General features: G+C 37.5%; 1 protein-coding gene across 1 annotated transcript; it reads left to right on the top strand.

Moving 5' to 3' along the window:
- The first annotated feature begins 4,350 nt into the window (after positions 1-4,350).
- On the top strand, positions 4,351-18,102 carry LOC124839800 (protein NRT1/ PTR FAMILY 5.2-like). The gene is made up of 4 exons (XM_047315724.2): positions 4,351-4,541; positions 15,782-15,999; positions 16,123-16,688; positions 16,800-18,102. The coding sequence occupies exons 1-4, from the start codon at positions 4,403-4,405 to the stop codon at positions 17,671-17,673; spliced, it is 1,797 nt and encodes a 598-aa protein (XP_047171680.2). The 5' UTR covers positions 4,351-4,402; the 3' UTR covers positions 17,674-18,102.
- The last annotated feature ends 9,726 nt before the right edge of the window (positions 18,103-27,828 follow it).

Here is a 27,828-nt window from a genome sequence, read left to right as displayed (position 1 = left end):
CGAAGGACTCGACACTCAGTTGGTGGAGGGCAGGTGTTGGCAGATGAGCGGACGTCCATTTTTGACGTGGAAAGCAAAACTTAGTTTTTCAAAACTCACGCCACTCTCTACATGCAACCTCTCTTCCAAAACTCTGAAACTTCATTCTCTCCTCCTTCTCTCTACATTTCCTTCATCTCCTCTCTAAGAAATTCTCACTTTTGCTTCCTCCGATCACCATTCAGGCAACGTTGCTACTCTGCCGGTGCCAAGAGCTTCAGTTTGAACCGATCGGTTTTGGGTTCTGAACTGGTAAGTTCTTCTTCTCCTTTAGTCGTTCATTTTCTGGACATGCAAACCAAGTTCTGGTTTCATGTGTTGTTTACTCTTCTAAAAATTTGAGGTTCTTATAGTATTTTGATTTTTAATTGGATTAGTTTGGGGAAGTTGTTGAGCGTTGAGGGTAGAAGGACTGGTTGTGGTGTGAACCCTATTCTGTATCTGTGAGCGTTCGGCTACATTAGAGGTAAGAGAAGCTTATCTAATTTAATTGTATGTTCGCTTGTACGTTCGTTGATAATAAATGCTTGTTGATTGAGTGGTTGAATGTATATGAAGTATGATTGTTGATATGCTTGTTTATATGAAGTATGATTATTTACTATGATATGGAAGTTTGATTTTATGAAAATAGATGTTGAGAAATGAATTGATATAAAGAATTTTAATATGAAAGTGTACATTCGTCACTGAACGGTCCTTGACCGTTCGGTTCTCCTAGTAAACTTGGTTGGAATTGGATTCTTTCATTTGGGAAAAATCCTAGTTGAGGACGAGTGTCTTTGTTTTGTAATATTATGCGTGAGCGTTCGGCCAAGCGTATTTGTTCCTTGGTATTCGGTTATAAACTTAAGTATATCTATATGTATTTGTATATTTTAGTTGTTCTCAAAACACTACTCAAAATGGTATCTTATTATATTTATCAAGTCTTTCCCCTATAAGTTTAGTAGTGTTCGGTCTTACACCAAGTGCTAGTACTGAGTAAGTGCTCGGTCTTACACCAGGTACTCATTCTCCTTTCTAAAATATATATATATATAAATATAAACGTTCGTTCAAACTCAATAGGGTTCGCCCTTTTCGGTGCTCGGTCTTCGACTGACATTCTGATTTTTCTTGATGTTTAACTCATTTCAAAAGCTTAGTATATTTATTGACGTTCGGTTATTCACCTGATTCAATTATTTACTCTTATTTGAAATCTTCACAGTGTCGGTCTCACATTGGTTTCAGCCTAGAGTCTTGGTATTCGACCTAGGCCTATTAGTTTTTCGGTCTAACTCGTGAGTCAGTTCATCCAATTGGCTCACTTAGTATATAAACGTTTGGTCCTTGTCGTTCTCGAGAAATATATGTTAATCTCTCCCTTTCTTAAACCAATGATTATTTCTCTCGGTTTTGATCCGCTTGGAACTGGAGACCTTTGGTCTCACTCCAAGTGTTCGGTCTTGTTCAGAGTAGAAGTTAACGTTCGGTATTTGGTGTCTTCAGAGACGTTTATTCAAATTGATTCCATTGAGGTCTTGTTAATAAAAGATTATGGACTATGATTCATATGAAATGTATTGGAATTATGGACGAGCGTTCGGGGAGGAATAACTCATGAATGAATATTGGATTTTGGTAAAGTATGAATATGGGCATGCTAAGCTGGCGGTTCATCCTGATGTTCCGTGATTACTCGTCCTCACGTAGAGGAGGGTAAGTCATGTGTGGGAACGGCAGGAGGTCCTAGTCCTTATAGTTAATTTGGACAGATAGGATTAACCTCGGGTGGCAGCTGTTGAGGGTATCCCAGTTACTACATCACCCGGGTGCACGAACATCGTAGCTATAAAGAATTCATACAGTCCGGACAGTCAGTCTAGTATTAGGCTTTGTGTGATCGAGTGATGAATTATCTTGTTTGATTTTTGATTGTGTGAAATCTATGTTTATACATGAATTAAATTACATAAGCTTACCCTCTATTTCCTGTCTTGTCTGTTTTGTACGTTCGGTTGTCTTTCTGTTGCAATGATCATCCATGTGGATGTGAACAGAAGGAGATGAGCTGCTGGAGGAAGCGTTGGAAGAAGATAGCTTAGTAGAAGTAGAAATTAAGACCGAACCGTAGAACCGTTCGGTCAATAGTTTAGGTTGATAGTAAGGTGATCGTTCGATCACCTTTTCCTTTGATTTTGTATGACCGTCCGGTGAGAATTTTGTAAACCGTTTGGTCCGAATTACTTACATTGTACAGTTTTAGTTTTCTCGTTCTTTCTGTAAGGTCGTTCGGCCAGAAGCGTACTTTTATATTTTAATGTAAGACTGATCTGTAATGTTATTTAATGTGATGATTCTATTATATAGTTTTAAACTGTATTTTTGGGATGTTACAACAAACATGTAATTTAGCGTATTATTATCATAAACAAAAATCCGTAAAAATTAGTTAAATAAAAGTTTTAATTAAAGAATAATGAGATAGATTGTTATTATTATTATCATCAAAGTTGAGACTTTTGTATGTTATTTTTTCGTTATTTTTTATGCTGGTTAAAGAATCAACTTAGATATAAAAAGTTTAAATTTTATAATTCACTTAAAGAATCAAAATTGTACATCAGAAAGGTTAAAAAATAATTCACATAAAAATTTGTTTTTTTAAAGATTTTGTCTTGTTTTTGTTTACTTTTTTACTACATAATTGGAAAATCAAGTAAAGGGGCATCTTAAATAATGAATTTTAGCTTAATTTAATTTTATAAGATTGATTTGTAAGATAATATTTATTATAATTTTTTTTATTATTATTTGAAGTAGGATTTTTAATACACTTCGTTCATGCCGACTTAGACGCAAAACTAATGTTTATAAATAATATGATAATAATAATAAATAAGATGATATATTAAACAAATAATAAATTTAACTAATAAAATTGTAATTAAGAACAAAGCAAGTGCATATTGACTTAAGGTTAATGTTATATTAATCTTAATTTTCTTTTTAATTAAAACACATAATAATTTATTAAAGATTAAATACGTGTTGAAGTTGATTAATTATAGTGAAAAAAATATTTTTTAAGTCTTAAATAGTTAATTGTAGTTTTTAATTGGATAAATTGAAAAGAAAAACTTAATTTTACATATTAAATCATTTAATTATAATGAAGAGTTAAAATTTAAATAGTAAATGTTCATCATTCAAAATAATAATGCAACTATTTATTTTTTTAGACAACATGACCCCAAACAAAATTGTCCCTTTAAATTATAGTTTTTTATTTATTTTAGTTTAGATATTTTAAAGACATAAATAAAATAAAAGTTTGTAAGATCAAGAATAGCAACTTTGGCTGGGCACATGTAAGTCTTTAATTTGAGAATCAGTAGATCACGTCAACGTATATTAAAGTGCCGGAAAATTAGAACCAAATGCGTTACCATTATTATTTGTCTAATCGATAATTATCTTCCAATTTTCTCAGAAAATTAATTAATAATATTTTTAAGGTATAAGGAAACTATTTTACCCTTGTTACTGACTTATAAATTACTGATTAAATTTTAAACAAGAAAAAATGACATACCAAAAACTAAATATTCGAAACTATAAAAACTGAAAAGTAGTTCCGCAGAATTTAATGCAAAAAAACTCAAACAATGTAGTGGGCCTTGTCCTAATTTAATGCCATAATTTAGTGACACCGTATTAACGCACGTTCTTTATTTTTTTTTTAATAATTCATAAAAAAATATAGTTAGAATAAGAAATGACAAAAATATTATATTTGGATAAAATTTGTGCTCGATAGTTGATATTATAAATATTTATTATATGTGACTAGCAAATAATATTTGTTTATAAAAGAGTTGAGTATGGTAGTATATTATTCATGTATATATTATTTGTAAAAATTTAAATTTAACTTATATTTTATTATATAAAATTTAATTTTAATTTATATTATATATTTTTAATTTTATTTTTGAGTATTTATAATTTCTTTTTTAAATGTATAAAGACATCTGCATATATTTATAGTTTTAAAATACTCATAAGTATTTTTTAAACTATTATTCAACACGAGTAAATATTTTAGTACAAATCAAATAACAGATAAGTACGTTGTCATCTCTATTTGAAATTACAATTTTTAATATAAATTAAAAAAATATACACGTAAAAGATATTTAAGAAATAATTTTGATAAAGAAAAAATTGAATAGGAAAATGGGGGCTGAGAGGGAGTGGTGATAAATAATGGGTCCCCATTGGAACAAGAAAATGCATGGAGAAGGTGAGGCACTCTATAAAGCAGAGTTGAAGATCTTTTCTTTCTCACTCAGAATAGTTTGTTGTGTTTAATAATATGGAAGAAGATGGAAGAAGAAGAAGAATGGTGAATGGTGATGATGATGAGTACACAGAAGATGGAACTGTCGATCTTAAAGGAAAACCAATTCTCAAATCCAAAACTGGTCGTTGGAAAGCTTGTTCCTTTGTTGTTGGTATCTCTTTCTTTTCACTCTCTAACTTCTCTAACTTCTCTCCTTCCTACACAATCACTTTCTCCTTCTACTTAATATTATAATATTATAAAAGATAATCATATACAACATTTTAGTATTATCTTATTTTAGTATTATCTTATTAGTTTATTAGTTTATTTGGTGTCTATAATTATTATTATTAATTGTGAAGTAATTTTAGATTCATCCAAGTAAATAATATTAAAATATTATAAAAGAATATTGTTAAAGTATCATTATCCTATTATAAATTATATACATTCCTCGTTTCATTTTTTTTTAATTCACTTAACATTTTAAATCAGAATCTCATCATATTAAACTTATCATTTTTATATGATATTTGATTTTATCATTTTTTCTATTTTTATTAGTATAAAATTTAGATTCATACTTAGTATTTTCATCAATCTGAATTATGATATACTTCCTCTGAATTCCTTTCTATTGCATGGTAATTTACTAATTATTCTTTTATATTCTTTATTTATTTGCTTACTAATTTATTTCTTTTACTTAAACAATTTTTCTCTTTTCGTTCACCTTTTTTTATTCACTGGTACTTATTTCTCTCTTTACTACAATAGGACACGTAGTTGAGAAGTAGGTTTCGTTTCATAATCTAATTTATGACATTATGGAAGAGTTTATTGATTGTGGCAGAAGGTAGGTGTAGCTATATATATATATATATATATATATATATATATATATATATATATATATATATATATATATATATATATATATATATATATATATATATATATATATATATATATTTATTTATTTACGTACGTACATAATATAATTAATATTATCTTTGTTTAGTTTACATTAGGAATTCATAGCTGGAAGACTACGATTCTTCATAATAGTCTTCATGACTTTTTAACATAGGGAAATTGACATTATGGTTGGAGAAGTTTCAATAGAAGTAAGTAGATGTAAGAGAAACTGTAACATCCCAGAAATATACAGTCATCAACTATATACTTAGAATAATCACATTAATCAATATGGCAAAACAGTTTAATAATACAGTAAGCAGATTGAATAAATGGCCGAACGGCCTTTCATTTAAAACAACGAGCGTTTACAAAACAAGGAGGACGAACGGTTTACAAGAATTGACCGAACGTTCCAATATATATATACAGCAACAAAAGAGCGCTCGCTCACAGACGCTCGCTACTCTAATCAAACTAACTAAATAACCGAACGCCTCACTGTTCGGCCTTCACCTCAACTTCTACTAAATTTTCTTCAGTAACGAGTTCCTCTTCAAGAGTTTGCTCCAGAGACGCATCTCCCTCTGCTCACATCCACACGGATGATCATTGCATTTGACAAGACGGATATACATAGACAAGACAACACGAAGGAAATGCAAGGGTAAGCTTATTGAATTTAATTCAAGTCAAACATACAATTTATACCTATCAATCATATCAAATACATCACAACACATGCATCCAATACATACATTAACTCAAATCAAACTTCCTGATACTAGACAGACTGTCCGGACTGTATGAAACCTGTGTAGCTAAGGCGTCCATGCACTCAGGTGGGGTAACTGGAATGCTCATCAGTATCCACCTGAGGTTAGTCTTTTTTGCCAAGTTACAGTTATGGTCTAGACCTCCTGCCATTCCCACGCATGACCTACTCCTCTCTACTTGAGAACGAGCACTCACGGAATATCAGGATGGATCACCATCTAAGCTTACCACGTTCATACTACAAATATCAATATCCAGTCAAGAGTCGTTCCACCCTGGAACGCTCGTTCAAATTCCAAAATCATAATATCATATCATATATGGTTCGCACAATTTATACTTCCCTCAACATCACATTTTCATTCTTAATTACACTTCCATAAAAAGACGAACGTTATTTCACTGTTTGGACGAACGCTATTTAAGATCAGAACGAACGCTATTTAAAGACCAACGCTCGACAGAAGACGAACGCTATTAAGGATGTACGCTCGACAAGGGTCGAACACTATCAAATACAAACGCTCGACAAAAGAACGAGCGCTATCACGAACGGACGCTCGACATAAGGTCGAACGCTACCACAGGCGAACGCTCGACATAAGAACGAACGCTATCAAGAACGGACGTTCGACATAAGGTCGAACGCCACCAAAGACGAACGCTCGACAAAAGAAAGAGCGCTACTAATCGTTTGCCTTTTTGAACGAACGTTCGGTCTAAGACCGAACGCCACTTAGGACGTACGTTTTTAGATCGAGACTCTTGGCTGAATTCAAAATCATAGAAATTGGGATTTATATAAGATGAGATATTTAAAGTTTATGTTTCAATAATTTGACTAAAAGTTCACGGGGATATTATCAAAATTCTCAATTCTCACACAACACTCGTGATGTTTACGTCTGGCCGAAAGCACAACGTAAAAATATATTAGAGGGCGTTCGTTCTCAAAGGGAGTCCTTTCCAAATGAAAGGGTCCGACTAATACAAGAATTTACTGATAATACCGAACGGTCAATGACCGTATCAATACGAACGTTCAAATTCATGCACTTTTCATATAATTCTTCTTTTACAGTAACTCATTTTCCAGTATAAACTTTCATGCATTAAATCAATCTTAACATAGTATTTTTCCATACTTCTCATGCTTTTAATCAACATCATATACTAACATTCAAATATCAAAATCATCCACGTACAACGTCACAGACCATTCATACACTCAGCATATAATTCCCAGTACATACATGCAACATTTTCATATATCATCTCAGAATCATAATCCTAAACTCCAAAGTCAAATATCATAAATCATACTTTCAAACATTACGTAACGCGCATGCAGTACAGAGATCATGTGAATTAAATTCTAACAAGCTTCCCTTACCTGGATTGGAAACGTGCTTTCGTTCTTTAAAAGAAAACCAGATCCCAGTATCAACTCTTCTACCCTTTTTCGTTCAAAAACCCAAAAACTCTTCAACTAAAAATTCAGAAAACCAATACTGGTTCAGAGAAGGTGCATGCAGATTTAAAACGAGCTTGCATGTGGAAAATGAAGAGTGGTTGAGGACGTGAAACTTACCCGTTTCAGAATCCAAAACCAATCGGTTTGATGGAAAGCTCACGGTGCAGTGCTGATTATCACGGTGCTGAAACGTGAACGGAGAAAAGGAGGGTGAGTTGCAGAAGAGGGAAGACGGAGAGTTCTAGAGAGAAGGAGGAGAAAAATGAGGGTTTGGTTTTCTGAGGAAGATGAAAGAGCACGCAGAGAAGGGAAGAGTGTTTCAGAAAATTAGTTTCTCTTCCCAAGTCAAACGGACATTCTCTCCTGCGCTGCCACTTGGCTTCCACTATCAAACTCAGAACCTTCCAATTTGACACCTGGCGGTGGCATGCAGAGTGAGGGCGTGTGCTTCTTTAATGGCACAGAACACGTGTCACACGTATTAATGGAAGCAGGGAGGTGACTAAGCAGAATAATTAATGGGGCGTGACAATCCCCCTAACTAAAAAAAATTTTCGTCCTCGAAAATGGAAGACTTACCAGGGAAATAGATGAGGGTATAGGTCCTTCATGGCATCCTCAACTTCCCAAGTAGAATCACCAGTTTTGTCGTCCCACAACACTTTCACCAAACGAACATCCTTCCCTTTGTATAGCCTGGTGCGTTCGTCTTCAATGCGAATTGGCTTCATTTCAAACGTTCGATCTTGGCGAAGTTGAATGTTTTCCAGCTCCAATATGTGCGAGGGATCAGCTACGTACTTCCGAAGTTGCGAGACGTGAAACACTGGATGAAGGTTGGACAACTGTGGAGGTAAAGCCATCTCGTATGCAACTGGTCCAATCTTCCTTGTGATCTGGTACGGCCCTACGAACTTGGGAGATAATTTCTTTGATCTCAATGCTCTTCCTACTCCAGTAGTTGGATGCAGCTTCAAGAAAACGTGATCACCAGCTTTGAACTCCAAAGGTCGTCTCCTCTTATCTGCGTATGATTTCTGCCTGCTTCTGGACGTCCTCAATCTGTCTTGAATTAATTTCACCTTCTCAGTTGTTTGTTGAACAAGCTCCGGTCCTGTTAATATGTTCTCTCCTTCTTGGAACCAGCAAAGAGGTGTGCGGCATTTGCGTCCGTAAAGCGCTTCAAAGGGAGCCATTCCAATGCTTGACTGGAAACTGTTGTTGTAGGTGAACTCAACTAAAGGCAAGACTTCATCCCAAACGCCCATGTGATCAAGTACGCATGTCCTCAACAAGTCCTCTAACGTCTGGATCGTTCTCTCGGATTGACCGTCCGTTTGAGGGTGGTATGCTGAACTCATTTGGAGTTTGCTGCCAAGTTCATTTTGCAAAGACTGCCAAAACCGAGAGGTGAACCTTGTGTCTCGGTCAGAGATGATGCTGGATGGCACTCCATGTAGACGAACGATCTCTTTAATGTAGAGCTTTGCCAAGTTAGTCAATGACATCTTCAGGTTAATGGGCAGAAAATGAGCACTCTTCGTTAAACGATCCACTATCACCCAAATGGAATCGTGATTCTTGAATGTGCGAGGCAAGTGTGTCACAAAATCCATTGAGATGCTGTCCCACTTCCATTCTGGAATCTCCAAAGGTTGAAGTAGTCCACCTGGTCTTTGATATTCAGCTTTAGCACGCTGACATGTTAGACATGATGTTACAAAACGTGCAACATCATTCTTCATTCCTGGCCACCAGAACGATTGCTTTAAATCATGATACATCTTAGTCATGCCAGGGTGCATGCTAAGACGGCTGTGATGACCTTCGGCTAAGATGATTCGCTTCAATTCTCCATCATTTGGAACGCACGTCCTACCCATATAGCGTAGTAGACCGTCCGTCCCAACATTAAACTCCTTTGCCTGATCTGTGCCGAGCGCGCCTCTTATCTTCACTAATTCCTCATCATCCAGTTGCTTCATTCTGATCCGCTCAAACACATCACTGGATATCTTAAGGTTGCAGCATTTGATGCTGTTCGGTTCTATATTAAACTGCAACTTTAAGTCCCTAAAGCTTTCCACTAAGCTTATCTCACGCACCATCATGGACGAGACATGCACCACTTTTCTGCTTAGAGCGTCTGCCACTACGTTTGCTTTACCAGGATGATAAAGCAACTCCAAGTCATAATCCTTAAGAAATTCCAGCCACCTCCTTTGCCTCATATTCAACTCTTTTTGATCAAAGAGATACTTAAGACTCTTATGATCACTGAAGACTTGGAAAACGGATCCATACAAGTAATGTCTCCAAATCTTCAAGGCAAAAACGACCGCTGCCAGCTCTAGGTCGTGTGTTGGATAATTCCTCTCATGTATCTTCAATTGCCGAGAGGCGTAAGCCACTGCCTTCTTCTCTTGCATGAGAACGCACCCCAAACCTTGGTGAGATGCATCACAGTATACTTCAAATGGTTTGGCAGTGTCCGGAATCACCAAAACTGGAGCGCTCGTCAGCTTCTGTTTCAACTCTTGGAAACTGGATTCACACCTATCGGTCCAAGCAAACGGATGATCCTTCCTGGTCAGCTGTGTTAACGGTGCTACTATCTTAGAGAACCCTTCTATGAAACGCCTGTAGTAGCCCGCCAGTCCAACAAAACTCCTCACTTCCGTGACCGAACGTGGGCTTTCCCACTCTAAGACCGCTCGCACTTTAGCAGGATCAACTGAAATTCCACCAGCTGACACAACGTGTCCCAAGAACTGTACTTCCTTCATCCAGAATTCACATTTAGATAGCTTAGCATACAGTTCTTTTTCCCTCAACACTCCAAGTACTAATCTCAAGTGCTCTTCATGTTCTTCACAGCTCTTGGAGTAGATGAGAATATCATCAATAAACACCACTACAAACTTGTCTAAATATGGCCTGAAGATGCGGTTCATGTAGTCCATGAAAACTGCAGGAGCGTTCGTCACACCGAACGGCATGACCACGTACTCATAATGTCCATAACGTGAACGAAAGGCTGTCTTCTGAATGTCTCCCTCCTTAACCCGAATTTGGTGATAGCCTGATCTCAAATCTATCTTTGAGAAGACGTTCGCTCCATGCAATTGATCCAACAGGTCGTCAATGCGAGGCAGTGGGTATTTGTTCTTGATGGTCAGCTTATTCAATTGACGATAGTCAATACATAGCCGTGAGCTGCCATCCTTTTTCTTTACTAACAGTACAGGCGCTCCCCAAGGTGACACACTTGGACGGATGAACTTCTTGTCCATCAATTCTTCAATTTGCTTCTTAAGTTCAACCAATTCAGCAGGTGCCATCCTGTATGGTTGAACGGATATGGGAGCTGCGGTTGTTACCAGATCAATTGTAAACTCAACTTCACGAACGGGTGGTAATCCAGGCACCTCATCAGGGAAAACGTCTAGATATTCACCTACTACTGAACTTGCTTCTCTCCAATTAGACTGCGTTCGTTCAGAACCTTCAGATTCATTATCCACGTGAGTCATGATCAAAAAGCAACTGGCTCCTTCCATTATATCTTCTTTCCACTGGCCGAGTGTCACACCCAACTTCTCTTCATATTCTTCAGGAAAAATCAATTCCTTTGCTCCACAATCAATGAGTATGTGATTGGTAGTAAGCCAATCCATCCCCAGAATCACTTCTAAGTCCTTGAGAGGCAAACATATGAGGTTCACCTTATACCTACGCCCTTCAATCTCAAGAGGACATCTAACACATACGGTAGACGTTCTCACCTCACCAGCAGCTGGTGTAGACACCACCAAATCAAACTGCATCTCGCGCTCCACTATCCCCAACTTATCAACGCACGCCTTCGAGATGAAGGAGTGTGTCGCCCCCGAGTCAAACAACACACAACAATTTATTCCATACAGCAAGCATGTGCCAGTGACGAGCGTACCTGAGCTCGCTGCTTCTGCACCAGTGATCGCATAAACACGCCCAACAGCTTGGGCTCGTCCACCACCTCTAGTCTGATTTCTTCCAGTGTTGGGTGGCCTCATCACTGCACGTCCACCCATATTGCATTCACTCTCTAGATGTCCAGTTCTTCTACACCGATTACAATACTTTCCTCCAACCAATTGCGGGCATGATGATCTGAAATGAGGTCCTCCACACTGAAAACATCTAACCGGCCCCTGTTGGTTTGACTGTCCAGCAACTACCATAGCTTGTGAACCACTTGACTGAGCTGGACGAGCGTACGGGGTCCTGTTACGATTCAAATTGGTCCTTGTCAGAACTGGTCCTCTTGATACTTGTTGCTTCTTCTGTTGTTCCGCCTCAGCCATATTTTTCTCTAATACTTTAGCCCTCTCCACCATGGCTGGAAACGTCCGAATGCACAAGCTAGAGATCAACACCTTGAGATCACTTCTCAGCCCGTTTTCAAACTTCCTACACTGCCACTCTTCACTAGTAGCCATTGTATAGAACCTCACTAGATGTTTGAACTTGTTTGTATATTCTGAAACCGACATCCCTCCCTGTACCAGTTGAAGAAATTCCACCTCTTTAGCAAAACGAACGCTATCTGGAAAGTATTCTTCATAGAACTTCCCTCTGAACACTTCCCAGGTAATAGGACGTTGAGCGTCCGTCAGTATAGCCTTAGCGCTCGCCCACCAGTGGCTTGCTTCTCCAGTAAGCAAATACTCCGTGAAAGCCAAGCGATTCTCATCTGGACATCTTTTAGCATTGTAAATTCGTTCCATATCCTGCAGCCACTGGTCTGCCTCATCCGGAAGGCCCTTCCCACTAAACTTGGCCGGATGGTGTTGAAGAAAGCTCTCTAAACTCCATTCAGTATGATGAACAGCATTGGAAGAGGACGCTCCTGGCGTGCCTCTGGTGGCGGCAATTAATTCCATCAATTGTCTTTGAGTGGCTTCAGAGTTGGCGCGTGCGGCCTCCAAACTCTGTAGAGCAGCAGCGTTCTGCTCCATGAGGGTAGTATTTTGCTGTTGCAGCCTCTCAATCACTGTCTCCAACAACCTAGTGTGATTAGGTGCATCAGACTCGTTTGGTTGTGGGGGAGGAGGTAATCTAGGCGCCATCGTTTTCTGGATCAGAGAAAACGAACGTTAGTCATGTCTAAGAGTTAAAACAGTAACTCATTAAACATTAAAAAAGCACACAGCAAAATGCAATGCACTCATAACCTACAGCGTCCTTAAGAGAACAAAACTGCTCTGATACCAATAATGTAACATCCCAGAAATATACAGTCATCAACTATATACTTAGAATAATCACATTAATCAATATGGCAAAACAGTTTAATAATACAGTAAGCAGATTGAATAAATGGCCGAACGGCCTTTCATTTAAAACAACGAGCGTTTACAAAACAAGGAGGACGAACGGTTTACAAGAATTGACCGAACGTTCCAATATATATATACAGCAACAAAAGAGCGCTCGCTCACAGACGCTCGCTACTCTAATCAAACTAACTAAATAACCGAACGCCTCACTGTTCGGCCTTCACCTCAACTTCTACTAAATTTTCTTCAGTAACGAGTTCCTCTTCAAGAGTTTGCTCCAGAGACGCATCTCCCTCTGCTCACATCCACACGGATGATCATTGCATTTGACAAGACGGATATACATAGACAAGACAACACGAAGGAAATGCAAGGGTAAGCTTATTGAATTTAATTCAAGTCAAACATACAATTTATACCTATCAATCATATCAAATACATCACAACACATGCATCCAATACATACATTAACTCAAATCAAACTTCCTGATACTAGACAGACTGTCCGGACTGTATGAAACCTGTGTAGCTAAGGCGTCCATGCACTCAGGTGGGGTAACTGGAATGCTCATCAGTATCCACCTGAGGTTAGTCTTTTTTGCCAAGTTACAGTTATGGTCTAGACCTCCTGCCATTCCCACGCATGACCTACTCCTCTCTACTTGAGAACGAGCACTCACGGAATATCAGGATGGATCACCATCTAAGCTTACCACGTTCATACTACAAATATCAATATCCAGTCAAGAGTCGTTCCACCCTGGAACGCTCGTTCAAATTCCAAAATCATAATATCATATCATATATGGTTCGCACAATTTATACTTCCCTCAACATCACATTTTCATTCTTAATTACACTTCCATAAAAAGACGAACGTTATTTCACTGTTTGGACGAACGCTATTTAAGATCAGAACGAACGCTATTTAAAGACCAACGCTCGACAGAAGACGAACGCTATTAAGGATGTACGCTCGACAAGGGTCGAACACTATCAAATACAAACGCTCGACAAAAGAACGAGCGCTATCACGAACGGACGCTCGACATAAGGTCGAACGCTACCACAGGCGAACGCTCGACATAAGAACGAACGCTATCAAGAACGGACGTTCGACATAAGGTCGAACGCCACCAAAGACGAACGCTCGACAAAAGAAAGAGCGCTACTAATCGTTTGCCTTTTTGAACGAACGTTCGGTCTAAGACCGAACGCCACTTAGGACGTACGTTTTTAGATCGAGACTCTTGGCTGAATTCAAAATCATAGAAATTGGGATTTATATAAGATGAGATATTTAAAGTTTATGTTTCAATAATTTGACTAAAAGTTCACGGGGATATTATCAAAATTCTCAATTCTCACACAACACTCGTGATGTTTACGTCTGGCCGAAAGCACAACGTAAAAATATATTAGAGGGCGTTCGTTCTCAAAGGGAGTCCTTTCCAAATGAAAGGGTCCGACTAATACAAGAATTTACTGATAATACCGAACGGTCAATGACCGTATCAATACGAACGTTCAAATTCATGCACTTTTCATATAATTCTTCTTTTACAGTAACTCATTTTCCAGTATAAACTTTCATGCATTAAATCAATCTTAACATAGTATTTTTCCATACTTCTCATGCTTTTAATCAACATCATATACTAACATTCAAATATCAAAATCATCCACGTACAACGTCACAGACCATTCATACACTCAGCATATAATTCCCAGTACATACATGCAACATTTTCATATATCATCTCAGAATCATAATCCTAAACTCCAAAGTCAAATATCATAAATCATACTTTCAAACATTACGTAACGCGCATGCAGTACAGAGATCATGTGAATTAAATTCTAACAAGCTTCCCTTACCTGGATTGGAAACGTGCTTTCGTTCTTTAAAAGAAAACCAGATCCCAGTATCAACTCTTCTACCCTTTTTCGTTCAAAAACCCAAAAACTCTTCAACTAAAAATTCAGAAAACCAATACTGGTTCAGAGAAGGTGCATGCAGATTTAAAACGAGCTTGCATGTGGAAAATGAAGAGTGGTTGAGGACGTGAAACTTACCCGTTTCAGAATCCAAAACCAATCGGTTTGATGGAAAGCTCACGGTGCAGTGCTGATTATCACGGTGCTGAAACGTGAACGGAGAAAAGGAGGGTGAGTTGCAGAAGAGGGAAGACGGAGAGTTCTAGAGAGAAGGAGGAGAAAAATGAGGGTTTGGTTTTCTGAGGAAGATGAAAGAGCACGCAGAGAAGGGAAGAGTGTTTCAGAAAATTAGTTTCTCTTCCCAAGTCAAACGGACATTCTCTCCTGCGCTGCCACTTGGCTTCCACTATCAAACTCAGAACCTTCCAATTTGACACCTGGCGGTGGCATGCAGAGTGAGGGCGTGTGCTTCTTTAATGGCACAGAACACGTGTCACACGTATTAATGGAAGCAGGGAGGTGACTAAGCAGAATAATTAATGGGGCGTGACAGAAACAAATAATTATAAAAAAAAGAATAAAAAGTTTACACTGGTAAAAATTAACCTTGTGGTTTTTTTTAATATTTTCATAATTAAAAATATTTAAATAATTGATTGTGGGGTTACTTTTTTTTATTTTAATAATTATAATAATTATGAGTAATAAAAAATATATTAACACAAGTAACAACAATAATAAATAATAATAAATACATAAACAGAGTTTTTTCCATCACATTCTTTGTTATACTTTATTCTCAATACATTCTTTTACTGATTAAAATTCCTGAGTTTTATTAATTTAAAACAAGACCAACTAAATACGATAATAAACCTCATGTTTGATGAAACTCAGATAAATTTTGTTTGATAAAATAACATATTAGAGACCCATTTGGGCAATTGTTATGTGTGAATGATGCATTGAATTGGATTGCAGTGTATGAGATATTTGAGAGAATGGCATACTATGGAATATCATCAAACTTGATTCTTTATCTGACAAAGAAACTTCACCAAGGAACTGTCACCTCTTCAAACAATGTCACCAATTGGGTTGGCACCATTTGGATAACTCCCATCTTAGGAGCATATCTTGCTGATGCTCATCTTGGTCGCTATTGGACTTTTATTCTCTCCTCAATCATCTATCTATTGGTATCACTCATCACAATTTAGAAGCAGAAAATCTGAATTTCGTTTCTCATATCTGAGATTTTCTTTGAAATGTTCTTACAATTTTAAAACAAAAATAAGTGTATCATGTTTATATGTTGGCAGGGTATGTGTCTACTCACACTATCAGTGTCCCTTCCAAGCCTAAAGCCACCGGAGTGCCATGAATTGGATGTGACAAAATGTGAAAAAGCTTCCACACTGCATCTAGCTGTGTTCTATGGTGCACTCTACACTCTGGCATTGGGAACAGGAGGAACAAAGCCCAACATTTCTACCATTGGTGCTGATCAATTTGATGACTATGACCCCAAAGAGAAGAAGTACAAACTCTCCTTCTTCAATTGGTGGATGTTCAGCATCTTCATTGGAACCCTCTTTGCAAACTCTGTCTTAGTCTACATACAAGATAATGTGGGCTGGACTCTTGGCTATGGTCTTCCCACTCTTGGACTTGCAATTTCTGTAGTCATTTTTTTGGCAGGCACACCCTTTTACAGACACAAATTACCCACTGGGAGTCCCTTCACTAAGATGGCTAAGGTCATGGTGGCTGCTATTAGAAAATGGAAAACTCCTATTCCTACTGACACTAAACAACTCTATGAGCTTGATTTGGAAGAGTATGCCAAGAAAGGGAGAGTCAGAATTCATCCCACTCCAACTTTGAGGTCTAACTTCTACCTTAATTTCTCATCTACTTCATATTCTTAACTTCTCATCTGGTGTTTGGCTATCCTAATTAATGTTTTCTGGCTCTACCTTTATATATATGCATGTAGGTTCCTCAACAAGGCTTGTGTGAAGACTGATTCAAGTGCAGGTGGATGGAAACTAAGCCCTGTTACTCATGTAGAGGAGACTAAACAAATGCTGAGAATGATCCCTATCTTGATAGCCACTTTCATTCCTAGTGCAATGGTTGCACAAATAGGTACCCTTTTTGTGAAGCAGGGTATTACACTTGACAGAGGCATTGGTAGCTTCGATATCCCTCCTGCAAGTTTAAGCACATTTGTGACTCTATCCATGCTTATTTGTGTGGTGCTCTATGACCGTTTCTTTGTGAAGATCATGCAAAGGTTCACCAAGAACCCCAGAGGAATAACCCTTCTGCAAAGGGTTGGAATTGGCCTCATAATCCACATAGTGATCATGGTAATTGCATCTCTAACTGAAAGGTATAGACTTAGAGTGGCCAAGGAACATGGGTTGGTGGCAAATGGAGGAGAAGTTCCTCTCAGCATTTTCATCTTGCTTCCTCAATACATTCTTATGGGAACTGCTGATGCATTTCTAGAAGTTGCAAAAATTGAGTTCTTCTATGACCAAGCCCCAGAAAGCATGAAGAGCCTTGGCACTTCCTATTCAATGACTGCATTAGGCATTGGGAATTTCCTAAGCACCTTTATTCTCTCGACAGTTTCACATGTCACCAAGAAACATGGCCACCATGGATGGGTTTTGAACAACTTGAATGCTTCTCATCTTGACTACTACTATGCACTTTTGGCCATACTCAACTTGGTGAACCTCGTGTTCTTCATGGTTGTGGCAAAGTTCTATGTTTACAGAGCTGAAATTTCAGATTCCATTAAAGTGCTTGGAGAAGAGCTAAGAGAAAAGACATCAAACCAAGTGATTCCAAGAGATTGATTAGATGAAAATGGTGGACTGATAACATGGGATGGTTGGGACAACTGGAAACCAGATTAGCAGAAATCGAGAATATGTCGTAGCTGCTATTATAATGTCTTTAACGTGTGATGTTTTGGACTTAATTCATGTTCATTATGGAAAGAACAAGGTAGAAGAGAATATGTGAATTTATTTACTGTAGGCTTAAATAATCTGTGATAATTAGTTGTGCAGATTAAGTGTTTCTTTTGTTGGTAAAAGAAAACACAGGATACACGAAGAAAAAGAAATACGGTAAAATGATATTTACTCTCTATATATAAAAAAAAGAATAAATGGTTCTTATTTATAGAGTCTATATACAGAAAAACAGTTTTAACCTTCCATGGTTTACTTGTTCCCTCAAAAAATGAAATCTAGTATGTGTATTTGTTCTTCCATGTGACACAGCATTATTAGTCAAATTTATTGCTAATTTATTATCAAAAAATAGCTGAATGGGTCTTCTAAATTCCACTTTTATTGTTGTCAAAATATATGTTGGGAAACGGTATTTGTTTTCTCCTCTGCTAACCCAAAATGGGCACTATGTGGAAGCGTAAAAATAAAAGTGTATGCGTAAGGAAAAATAACACCGGAAATTTTAACGTGGAAAATCCTCTCGGAAAAAATCACGGGACCTAGTCCAGAAAATTATCTCCACTATGAAAGTAGGATTACAGTGTTTCTCTCACTCTCTGAGGATCTCTCAATAAATCTCACCCTCTCGGATGGTATACAAAAAAACTCTCTTTTGCACACTCACAGTTTCTACTACACAGTGTCTTTCACCTCTCGGTAATGTTTCTCTCTTCACGGTAGTACCCGTGGCTTTCTCTCTTTCTCCTCTTGAATTCTTTCTTCACCGTTTGATTCTTGGTGAGTTGTGTTTTGCTGCACATTTTGCATTCATTTTATAATGAATGAAGGAAGAAAGGACAAGAAACATGGTTGGTGCATTGGAGCAATTTACGGAGCTTTAGCGAAGGTGGAAGACATTCTTCCTCAATATATGGTATATGAAAACATTGACCATTCTTTTCAGCATGTGGATGGGTCCCATTTTTGTTTTTATCCAACAAAACTCCCCCATAAAACTCAAAATGGGTATTCCATCCTTCATTCCATCATTGCATCCTGTCTTTAGTTGGAAGGTACCACGACACCAGCACCTTGACAACAATCTTCAACCTTCTTGGTTGGTATTGACTTAGTCATCATGTCAGACCAATTTAAGTCTGTATGGATTTTCTCTATCTTCATTTTCTTCTCATCCAACGCTTCTCGTATCCAATGATATTGGAAGTCGATATGCTTCGAGCATGAATGGAACATGGGGTTCTTGGTTAGATGAATGGTACTTTGATTATCACAATTCACCACATAATCATCTTGATCATGTCCTAATTCACTTAGGAAATTCTTCATCCATAGCATCTCTTTAGAGGCTTTAGTCACCGCTACATACTCTGCTTCAGCAGTAGACAATGTCACACCTTTTTGTAGATTTGACTGCCAAGAAACAGCTCCCCCTGCAAAAGTAATTAGATAACCTGATGTTGACTTCCTTGAATCGACATCTCCAGCCATGTCTGAGTCTGAATATCCGATTAGCTTTAGATCTCCATTGCCAAAACACAAGCTTCTTTTGACAGACCCTCTTAGATACCTTAGTATCCACTTAACAGCTTCCCAATGCTCCTTTCCTGGATTTGACAAGAATCTGCTCACAACTCCTACAGCATAGCCAATATCTGGTCTTGTACAAACCATTGCATATATAAGACTACCTACGGCAGAATAGTAGGGTACCTTGTTAATTTCTACTTTTTCTTCTTCATTCTTTGGACATTGCAACTTACTGAGTTTGAAATGTCCAGCAATTGGAACACGAGCAGATTTGGCATTGTGCATGTTGAACCTTTTGAGAATCTTCTCAATGTAATCTTCTTGAGATACCCATAGCATTCTTCTAGAACGATCTCTGGAGATTTTCATTCCAAGTATCTTCTTCACTGCACCTAGGTCTTTCATGGCAAAAGACTTACTCAATGCCTTCTTGAGAGCAGCTATTTTAATTTTGTCATTCCCTACAATCAACATATCATCAACATACAAGAGAAGTATGATGGACTCACCATCTTCATAATGCTTCACAAACACGCAATGGTCTGCGGAGGTCTTCTTGAAATTATGTTGGATCATGAAGGAATCAAATTTCTTGTACCATTGTCTTGGAGCTTGCTTCAGACCATAGAGACTTTTCTTCAGACGACACACAAAGTGTTCTTTGCCTGGTTCTTCAAAACCCTCTAGTTGCTTCATGTAAATTTCTTCCTCTAGGTCTCCATGTGAGAATGTTGTTTTGACGTCCAGTTATTCAATATCCAGGTCTAGTGTTGCTGCCAGACCGAGAATCGCTCTAATGGATGTCATCTTCATTACTGGTGAGAATATTTCATCAAAGTCTATTTCTTTCTTCTGGTTGCACCCCTTCACGACAATTCGTGCTTTGTACCTTGGGCTTGGGTTGTTCTCTTCATTCTTGAGCTTGAACACCCATTTGTTCTGCAATGCTCTTCTTTCTTTTGGTAATTCTACCAAATCATAAGTCTGATTTTCCTTTAAGGATTGCATCTCTTCTTCCATGGCTTGCAACCATTTGTCTTTGTCTTTCATCTCCATTTGCTTCTGCCTTGTTGATCGCCTCAATTGGGTTTGTTGCGGAGCATTCTCAATTGCTTGATCTTCTACCGTCAGATTAGGTTGATCTGCTTCTTCAGCCATCTCATCAAGTTGTAACTCCTGATTTGTCTCAGCTTGATGAGTCTCTCTCCCTAAGTTGTTCATCACAATAGGGCTTTGATCACTTATCAGCTTAAGTGTTGGTTTCTCCACTTTCTTGATGTCTTGGATTGTCTGATCTTCAAAGAACACCACATCTCTGCTTCGAACAATCTTTTTGTTTGCAAGATCCCATAATCTAAAACCAAATTCATCTCTTGGAGAACCAAGGTATATGCACTCTTTCGCCTTAGCATCGAACTTTACTCTTTCATCTTTCGGAATGTGAATTGATGCCTTACATCCGAAGACTCTCAAGTTGCGATATGAGGCCTTTTTACCGGACCATACTTCTTCTGGTATCTTACCGTTTAATGGTCTTGATGGTGATAAGTTGGTCAAATGAGTTGCTGTAAACACGGCTTCCCCCCAGAATGACTTGGGAAGTTTTGCGTGAGACAACATGCTTCTGACCTTCTCGGCAATCGTTCTGTTGAATCTTTCAGCTACGTCATTCATTTAAGGTGTCTTGGGAGGTACTTTCTCATGTATGATCCTATGAGTCTTGCAATAGTGCTCGAATGGACCTCTATACTCTCCACCATTATCACTTCTCAAGCATTTCAACTTTCTTCCAGTTTCACATTCAACTAAGGCATGAAACTCCTTGAAGATTCGTAGAACTTCATCTTTTCTCTTCAAAGGATAGACCCACAATTTTCTAGAGTGCTCATCAATGAAGGTAACAAAATATTGAGCACCACCAAGGGACCTTTCGGATGTTGAACAGACATCTGAATACACAAGATCCAAAATATGCTCTCTTCTTTTTCTATTATCATACTTATGGAAAGATACTCTGTGCTGCTTACCTGCTAGGCAGTCTTCACATAATTCAAGTGGTTGTCCTTTTATACTCTGGAGATGATCTTTCGCATAGATCTCTAATCCTTTCTCGCTGATGTGGCCCAGTCTTTTGTGCCACAACTCCTTACTTTCTTCTTGAGCAACATTTGTCTCTCCTTTGTATATCTTTCCTTGTATGACATATAAAGAGCCTTCCTTTTTGCCACGAGCAATAATCATGCTTCCTTGGCTAAGTTTCCATTTTCCATCTCCAAACTGGTTGTTCATTCCAGCATCATCTAGCTTACCGACTGAGATAAGGTTTAGTCGCATTTCTGGCACATGTCTTACCTCCTTCAGCACAAGTTTGTTTCCATTTTCTGTCGTCAAAGTCACTTCTCCTATGCCCACAATTTTGCTTGTGACATGATTACCCATCTTCACTATTCCAAAGTCTCCTTTTTGATAGGATGAGAAGAATCCCTCATGAGGAGTAACATGGAAAGATGCTCCAGTATCTACTATCCAAGTGCAGTCATCAAAAGTAATATTTAGATAGTTTACCTCAGTGATAAGGAACACATTCTCATCATTTGATACCACCGCTGTTGTGGTCTTTTCTTCCAACTTCTTTTTGGGATCTATCACATCAGGGTGTATAGTTCCATTCTTCTGATCTCTTTTCAGGAATCTACATTCTTGCTTCTTGTGGCCATCTTTTCCACAATAAAAGCATCTCAAACCTTTGGAACGAGACTTGAATCTTCCTCGTGACTTTTCACGTTTTCCTTTGCCTTTGTGTTCACTCCTTCCTCTATTCTCAACAACGTTGGCTTCTGAGTGACTACTCATTCCTCTTTCTTTCCTTTTGGACTCTTCATTCAACAAACTGTCTGTAATGTTATCCAGCCTGAGCTTTCCATTTGGTGTTGAGTTACTGAGAGTGACCACCAATGTGTCCCAACTCTCTGGTAGAGAACTAAGGAGTAGAAGAGCTTGTAACTCGTCATCTATCTTCATATATGCCTTCATTAATTGGTTCACAATACCTTTGAAGGTGTTGAGATGCTCGATCATATTCTGGTTGTCAGAATAGTCCAACTTTACAAGTCGCCTGACAAGGTGAGCTTTATTTCTCGGAGTCTTTTTTTGAATCATAGATTCAAGCTTTGTCCATAACTCATACGCATCGGTATAAGTCGATACATGCTCAAACAAGCTTTTGTTGATGTATTTTCGAATCATAGCCACTGTTTTACGATTCAGAATCTCCCAATCTTTTTCGGTCTTCCCTTCTGGAATTTCCGGATTTGTGATCGGCTCATACAAATCCTTGCAGTATAGATGATCTTCCATCATCGGCTTCCAGTAGGAGTAATTATCCGCAGTTAGCTTGAACATGTCACCTTCCATCTTGAGTTTCACAGGATTCTGACTTTTTCGAACTGGTAGCTCTGATACCACTATTGGGAAACAGCGGTATTTGTTCCCTCCTCTGCTAACCCAAAATGGGCACTATGCGGAAGCGTAAAAATAAAAGTGTATGCGTAGGAAAAAATAACACCGAAAATTTTAACGTGGAAAATCCTCTCGGAAAAAACCATAGGACCTAGTCCAGAAAATTATCTCCACTATGAAAGTAGGATTACAGTGTTTCTCTCACTCTTTGAGGATCTCTCAATAAATCTCACCCTCTCGGATGATATACAAAAAAACTCTCTTTTGCACCCTCACAGTTTCTACTACACAGTGTCTTTCACCTCTCGGTGATGTTTCTCTCTTCACGGTAGTACCCGTGGCTTTCTCTCTTTCTCCTCTTGAATTCTTTCTTCACCGTTTGATTCTTGGTGAGTTGTGTTTTGCTGCACATTTTGCATTCATTTTATAATGAATGAAGGAAGAAAGGACAAGAAACATGGTTGGTGCATTGGAGCAATTTACAGAGCTTTAGCGAAGGTGGAAGACATTCTTCCTTAATATATGGTATATGAAAACATTGACCCTTCTTTTCAGCATGTGGATGGGTCCCACTTTTGTTTTTATCGAACAATATAATCAAGTTACGTAGCTTGGCATGCAACATCAGATCTAGCTATATATTTTGTCTCATAGGTGGACAAAGCCACAACGTGTTGCTTTTTGCCGGGAGATCAGTGCACCTATAAACTTGAAAAAAAACCAAGTAGTGCTTCTCCTATCACTATTATCCCCACACTAGTCAGAATCAGACCAACCTACTAAAACATCTTGCATTTCAGTGTTTTTAGGAAACAATACTCCAAGTTCTAATGTTTCCTTTACATATCTTAACATTCTTTTTTGCAGCTAATAAGTGCAATTTCTTTGGCTGATGCATAAATCTACTAAGAACCTCAATTGCAAAACAAATATCAGGCCTATAAGTATCTTAATATTGACATTATTCCCTATCCAAAACCATAAGACGATAAATTAATGATCTTTCATTTTTATATATTACTTTATTTTCTCATTTTTATTCAATGAAACTTGGATTCACATTTAAATAAGGGTCACTCAACTACTTAAACAACTAAATTTTGATAGGAAAAGATACTTAAACAACTAAATTTCGATAGGAAAGGATACTTGTGGCAAAAATATGGAAGTAATCACTAATTACCCACAATTAAAATTTTGTATGAAATATTTGGTATAGGTAAATTAGGGATGGACTTTTTGATCTGTGAAAAAAAAATCAATTCGTAAATAATACATATCGACCCATCTGTGAAGAATATACAGATCATCATCCGTGATAATTTCCCACCACTCAACCTCTGTAGGTAATATATACGTGTATGTAATATATAAGGACCACGTTTATTATTTATATTAAGTCACACTTTTGAAGAGAATCTCACTCTAACCCAAAAAAAAAATGGTATTATTTTAGAAACCAATTCATTATCAATCAATATAATCCATGATGTATATTATAAGAAAATGTAATGAGAGAATATATTTGTATTATATTAATAAATAATTATTTTTTAACTATGTAGTAAAAGCCTTAATTTATAAGCATTTGTATATATTAGACTTGAATATGTCAGTATCTATTTTTTTTATATATCTCTTGTACCACTAAAACGAGAATATTTATACGTTAATATTGTGTATTTTCATAATTGTGTCATGTATCCATATTTGACATGTATATGTATCTTATATCTTAAAATCCTTTACTATCTATTTTATAGAGCGCGCAGTGTGACATCCCAAAATATATAGCAATGTATATATGTAGAATGTATCGATTATAATGATAGAAAGCAGTTAAGAGTACACAATAGATAGGATTAAGGAGTACAGTTATCCAAGTCTGGCTGGGAAGTCTTAAAACTTAAGAACAAGTTCATAATTCTCCAAAATACATGATTGAATAAAGATTCAATGGGACCTAAAGAGTGTTTCCAAAATACTGATCATGATAAAATGAAGGCTAGAAGTCTTCCAAAATAAAGAGCTATTTAAAATAAGAGCTAGTAGAAATCCTAAGCACTAGGGGTTGGGTCTTCCTCAACTTCCAAAGCTTGCTCCAATGGTACATCATCACCTACTGCTCACATCCAAAGGATTGGATGATCATCGCAAGGGAGAAGACAAACACATGCAACACATACAATGCAAGGGTGAGCTAGGTAAACAAGCAATAGATATATAGTACAATCAATCCATGTTATCATGCTTAGTTACGTGTAAAAGAACAATTAAAGCATACACATTAAACCACGACTCACACACTTCCACGACTCATCCGGATTTGTATAACTGTCGAACTATTGGTCGTCTTTGCACTTGCATAGTTCAGTTGGCACTCCCCAACACTAGCAAGGTAAATCCCCCAACCTGTCTATGTCTAAACTCAAAGACTATAGACGAGGACCTCCCTCTACTCTCACCACTTACACTGCTCTCCTCTATCTGAGTATGAACAGTGCTTCGAGTGTAGGGATAGACATACTAGTTCAAAGCTCCATACAGTTATACAGAACAACATCATCACCCCACACATCACTTTCATCCATCTCTCCCCGAGATGTCCTCTTCATATTCATTTACATCATCATACAACATCAACCATGTCATAAAAACAACTCATAAATTACATACTTTCACAAAATCATCACTTATTAACACAAATTTCTTTAGGACTTTTAATGTTCAATACCTAAGTAATTCAAACAGCTTGGAGACCCTCACCAATGGCTCCGGAAGGGTCAAAAACCCCCAGAACGAACTAAAGAACGTCCAAAACGGACCTCCGGAATTCCCAAAACATCAAAAACACCAAAAACACTCAACCTGCGACACATAATTCGCTCAGCGCACCCCCTTGTGCGCTATGCGAATTTCCCAGACAAAAGGACCGCTAAAATTCGCATAGCGCACCCTATTTCGCATGGCGAATTAATTCGCAGCGTACATCAACTTCAAACCTCTCGCTATGCACCCCACTCGCTCTTCGAATTAAATAGGCAGTGATCCTAAACCACCACCAGTCGCATAGCGACAGGATTCGCCATGGCGAGTCCAAAAACAGTGAGCATCACCCTCTGGAAATTCGCACAGCGCACTAACTCGCACAGCGAATTTCCAAAACAGTGAGCACCCCTTTTCAGGGTCTCGCTATGCGAGAGGACTCGCATAGCGACACTGCATAATCTGCAGTACGTGAATTCTGCATAATCACTCACTTACAGTAACCCTTACCATTTCTAGGACTCTTGGTTAATTTCTAAGACCTCTTATTCGATTATTACTGGTAATTCTTCTTGTCTAGATGATCCAAACCCTCCCTAGCACTAATGTAAAGTGATTAAATTCAGTTTTACCATTTAAAACATCAATCCTTGCAACTTATGAACACATTCTCATCTCAACCATTATCTCAGGACTTACTCAGTTCTCTGACCCCTCACCAGTTCTATTGACTCAACTAAACTATCCCAACTGCCCAATTGGTCACCGGAGAAGAATCAGATGTCTGAACGCATCAGTCTCACCTTCACCGCCAACACATATGACTAGTCACAACGTACTGGACCAGGCCAGGGCTGCTCTATGATCAGGGATGTGCCAACTCAGGTTTTTATGATTCTTCTATCCTACCAACACAGTGCTCTCAACAAGTCCTAATTGCCTTATAGTACTCTAGACCTCATTCACCCAATTTTAGTACTCCATTTCCCTCACAGTAACCTAAAGCAGTACATGTATCCACTCACCATCCTTTTTAATTATTTCCCAGAGATCTTATTCAAATCCAGAAACTCAGTACAGCCAACATAATGCTCATCCAAGTCAAACAATGTTCAGCACACTATGGTTACACAACTTCCACACATCCAGCAGATACAAATCAACATGCTCATCACAAAACATAACTAAACAGTACATAACAGTTCAAATCAACACACCAATTCAGGACTTAACATGCATATATCTCAAATTAATTTCAAACAAAATAACTAGCTCCCCTTACCTCAAAGTCGAACTACCAAGCTCACAGAGACGCTCCCTCACGGTATTTCACTAACTGAGAACTGAACCAAACCCTACAAACCACCAAGGTGGTGACAGTAACAGCTCTTAGAGCTTGATTTAACAAACCAAAAATTATAAAATAAAACCCCTAGTAACATACAACCAGTAACATTGCATGTTCTAGGTTTGAGAATGGAGACAGAGAAGGGAAAAGTTGACTCACTGGTCCAATCGAAAATGCGATCGGTTCAAAAGGAAGCCTTCGGTGAGATGAACGCCTGAGCACCTTCCATCCCAAGATTGAACGGTTCAAAGAGCTGAAAAATTTAGAGAGAAGGCAGAGAAGAGTTTAGGGCAAAATGTTTTCTTTTTAGAGAGAGAAAGGGAAAGGCAGAAATGGATTTACTCTAGCTTTTGGGGAATGACCCTGGCTAAGTTAAGGTTCCCTTAGTCTGGGCCTGACTGCCTCAACTAGGGCCCAATGGCCTTATAATTTTCCAGGTCCTCACACGCAGTAATACTTTTATGAAAACGATAATTTATAACTTTTTATTTTATTTTCTTAACATTTAATACATCAATAACAATTATATATTTATCAAGTTTTTAAAAATTTGTTATTTTCAAATATATATATATATATATATATATATATATATATATATATATATATATATATATATATATATATATATATATATATCACTTATCGCATTTTATTATTTTAAAATAAATATATTGACGTAAGAATCGGTAAATCATAGGTTAGACGCAATGTAAATGTACATAAATGTTACAAAAATTATTGAAATCATCACTTAACAAAATTTTATATTTTTTTATAACCAACAAGTTAATTTTAATGAAATTTTTTTTCAGTTATGTCTATTTTTCATTTATTTTCTAATTTATTTGGAACATGTTCTTCATTTTCAACATATTTAATCATTTTATAAATTGACCAGAGGTAGACCCTTTTGTTAGAAAAAGGGTGGT

This window comes from Vigna umbellata, chromosome 8 (assembly GCF_029865625.1).
Source record: "Vigna umbellata cultivar VRB3 chromosome 8, Vumbellata_1.0, whole genome shotgun sequence".
Classification (NCBI taxonomy): Eukaryota; Viridiplantae; Streptophyta; class Magnoliopsida; order Fabales; family Fabaceae; genus Vigna; species Vigna umbellata.
Note: the sequence above shows the minus strand (reverse complement) of the source record. Positions and strands in the feature narration are given on the sequence as shown.

Coding starts and splice junctions, on each gene's coding strand:
- LOC124839800 (XM_047315724.2), top strand. CDS start 4,403: ATGGAAGAAGATGGAAGAAGAAGAAGAATGGTGAATGGTGATGATGAT. Junction 4,542..15,781: donor AGCTTGTTCCTTTGTTGTTG/GTATCTCTTTCT, acceptor ATTGGATTGCAG/TGTATGAGATATTTGAGAGA. Junction 16,000..16,122: donor CCTCAATCATCTATCTATTG/GTATCACTCATC, acceptor ATATGTTGGCAG/GGTATGTGTCTACTCACACT.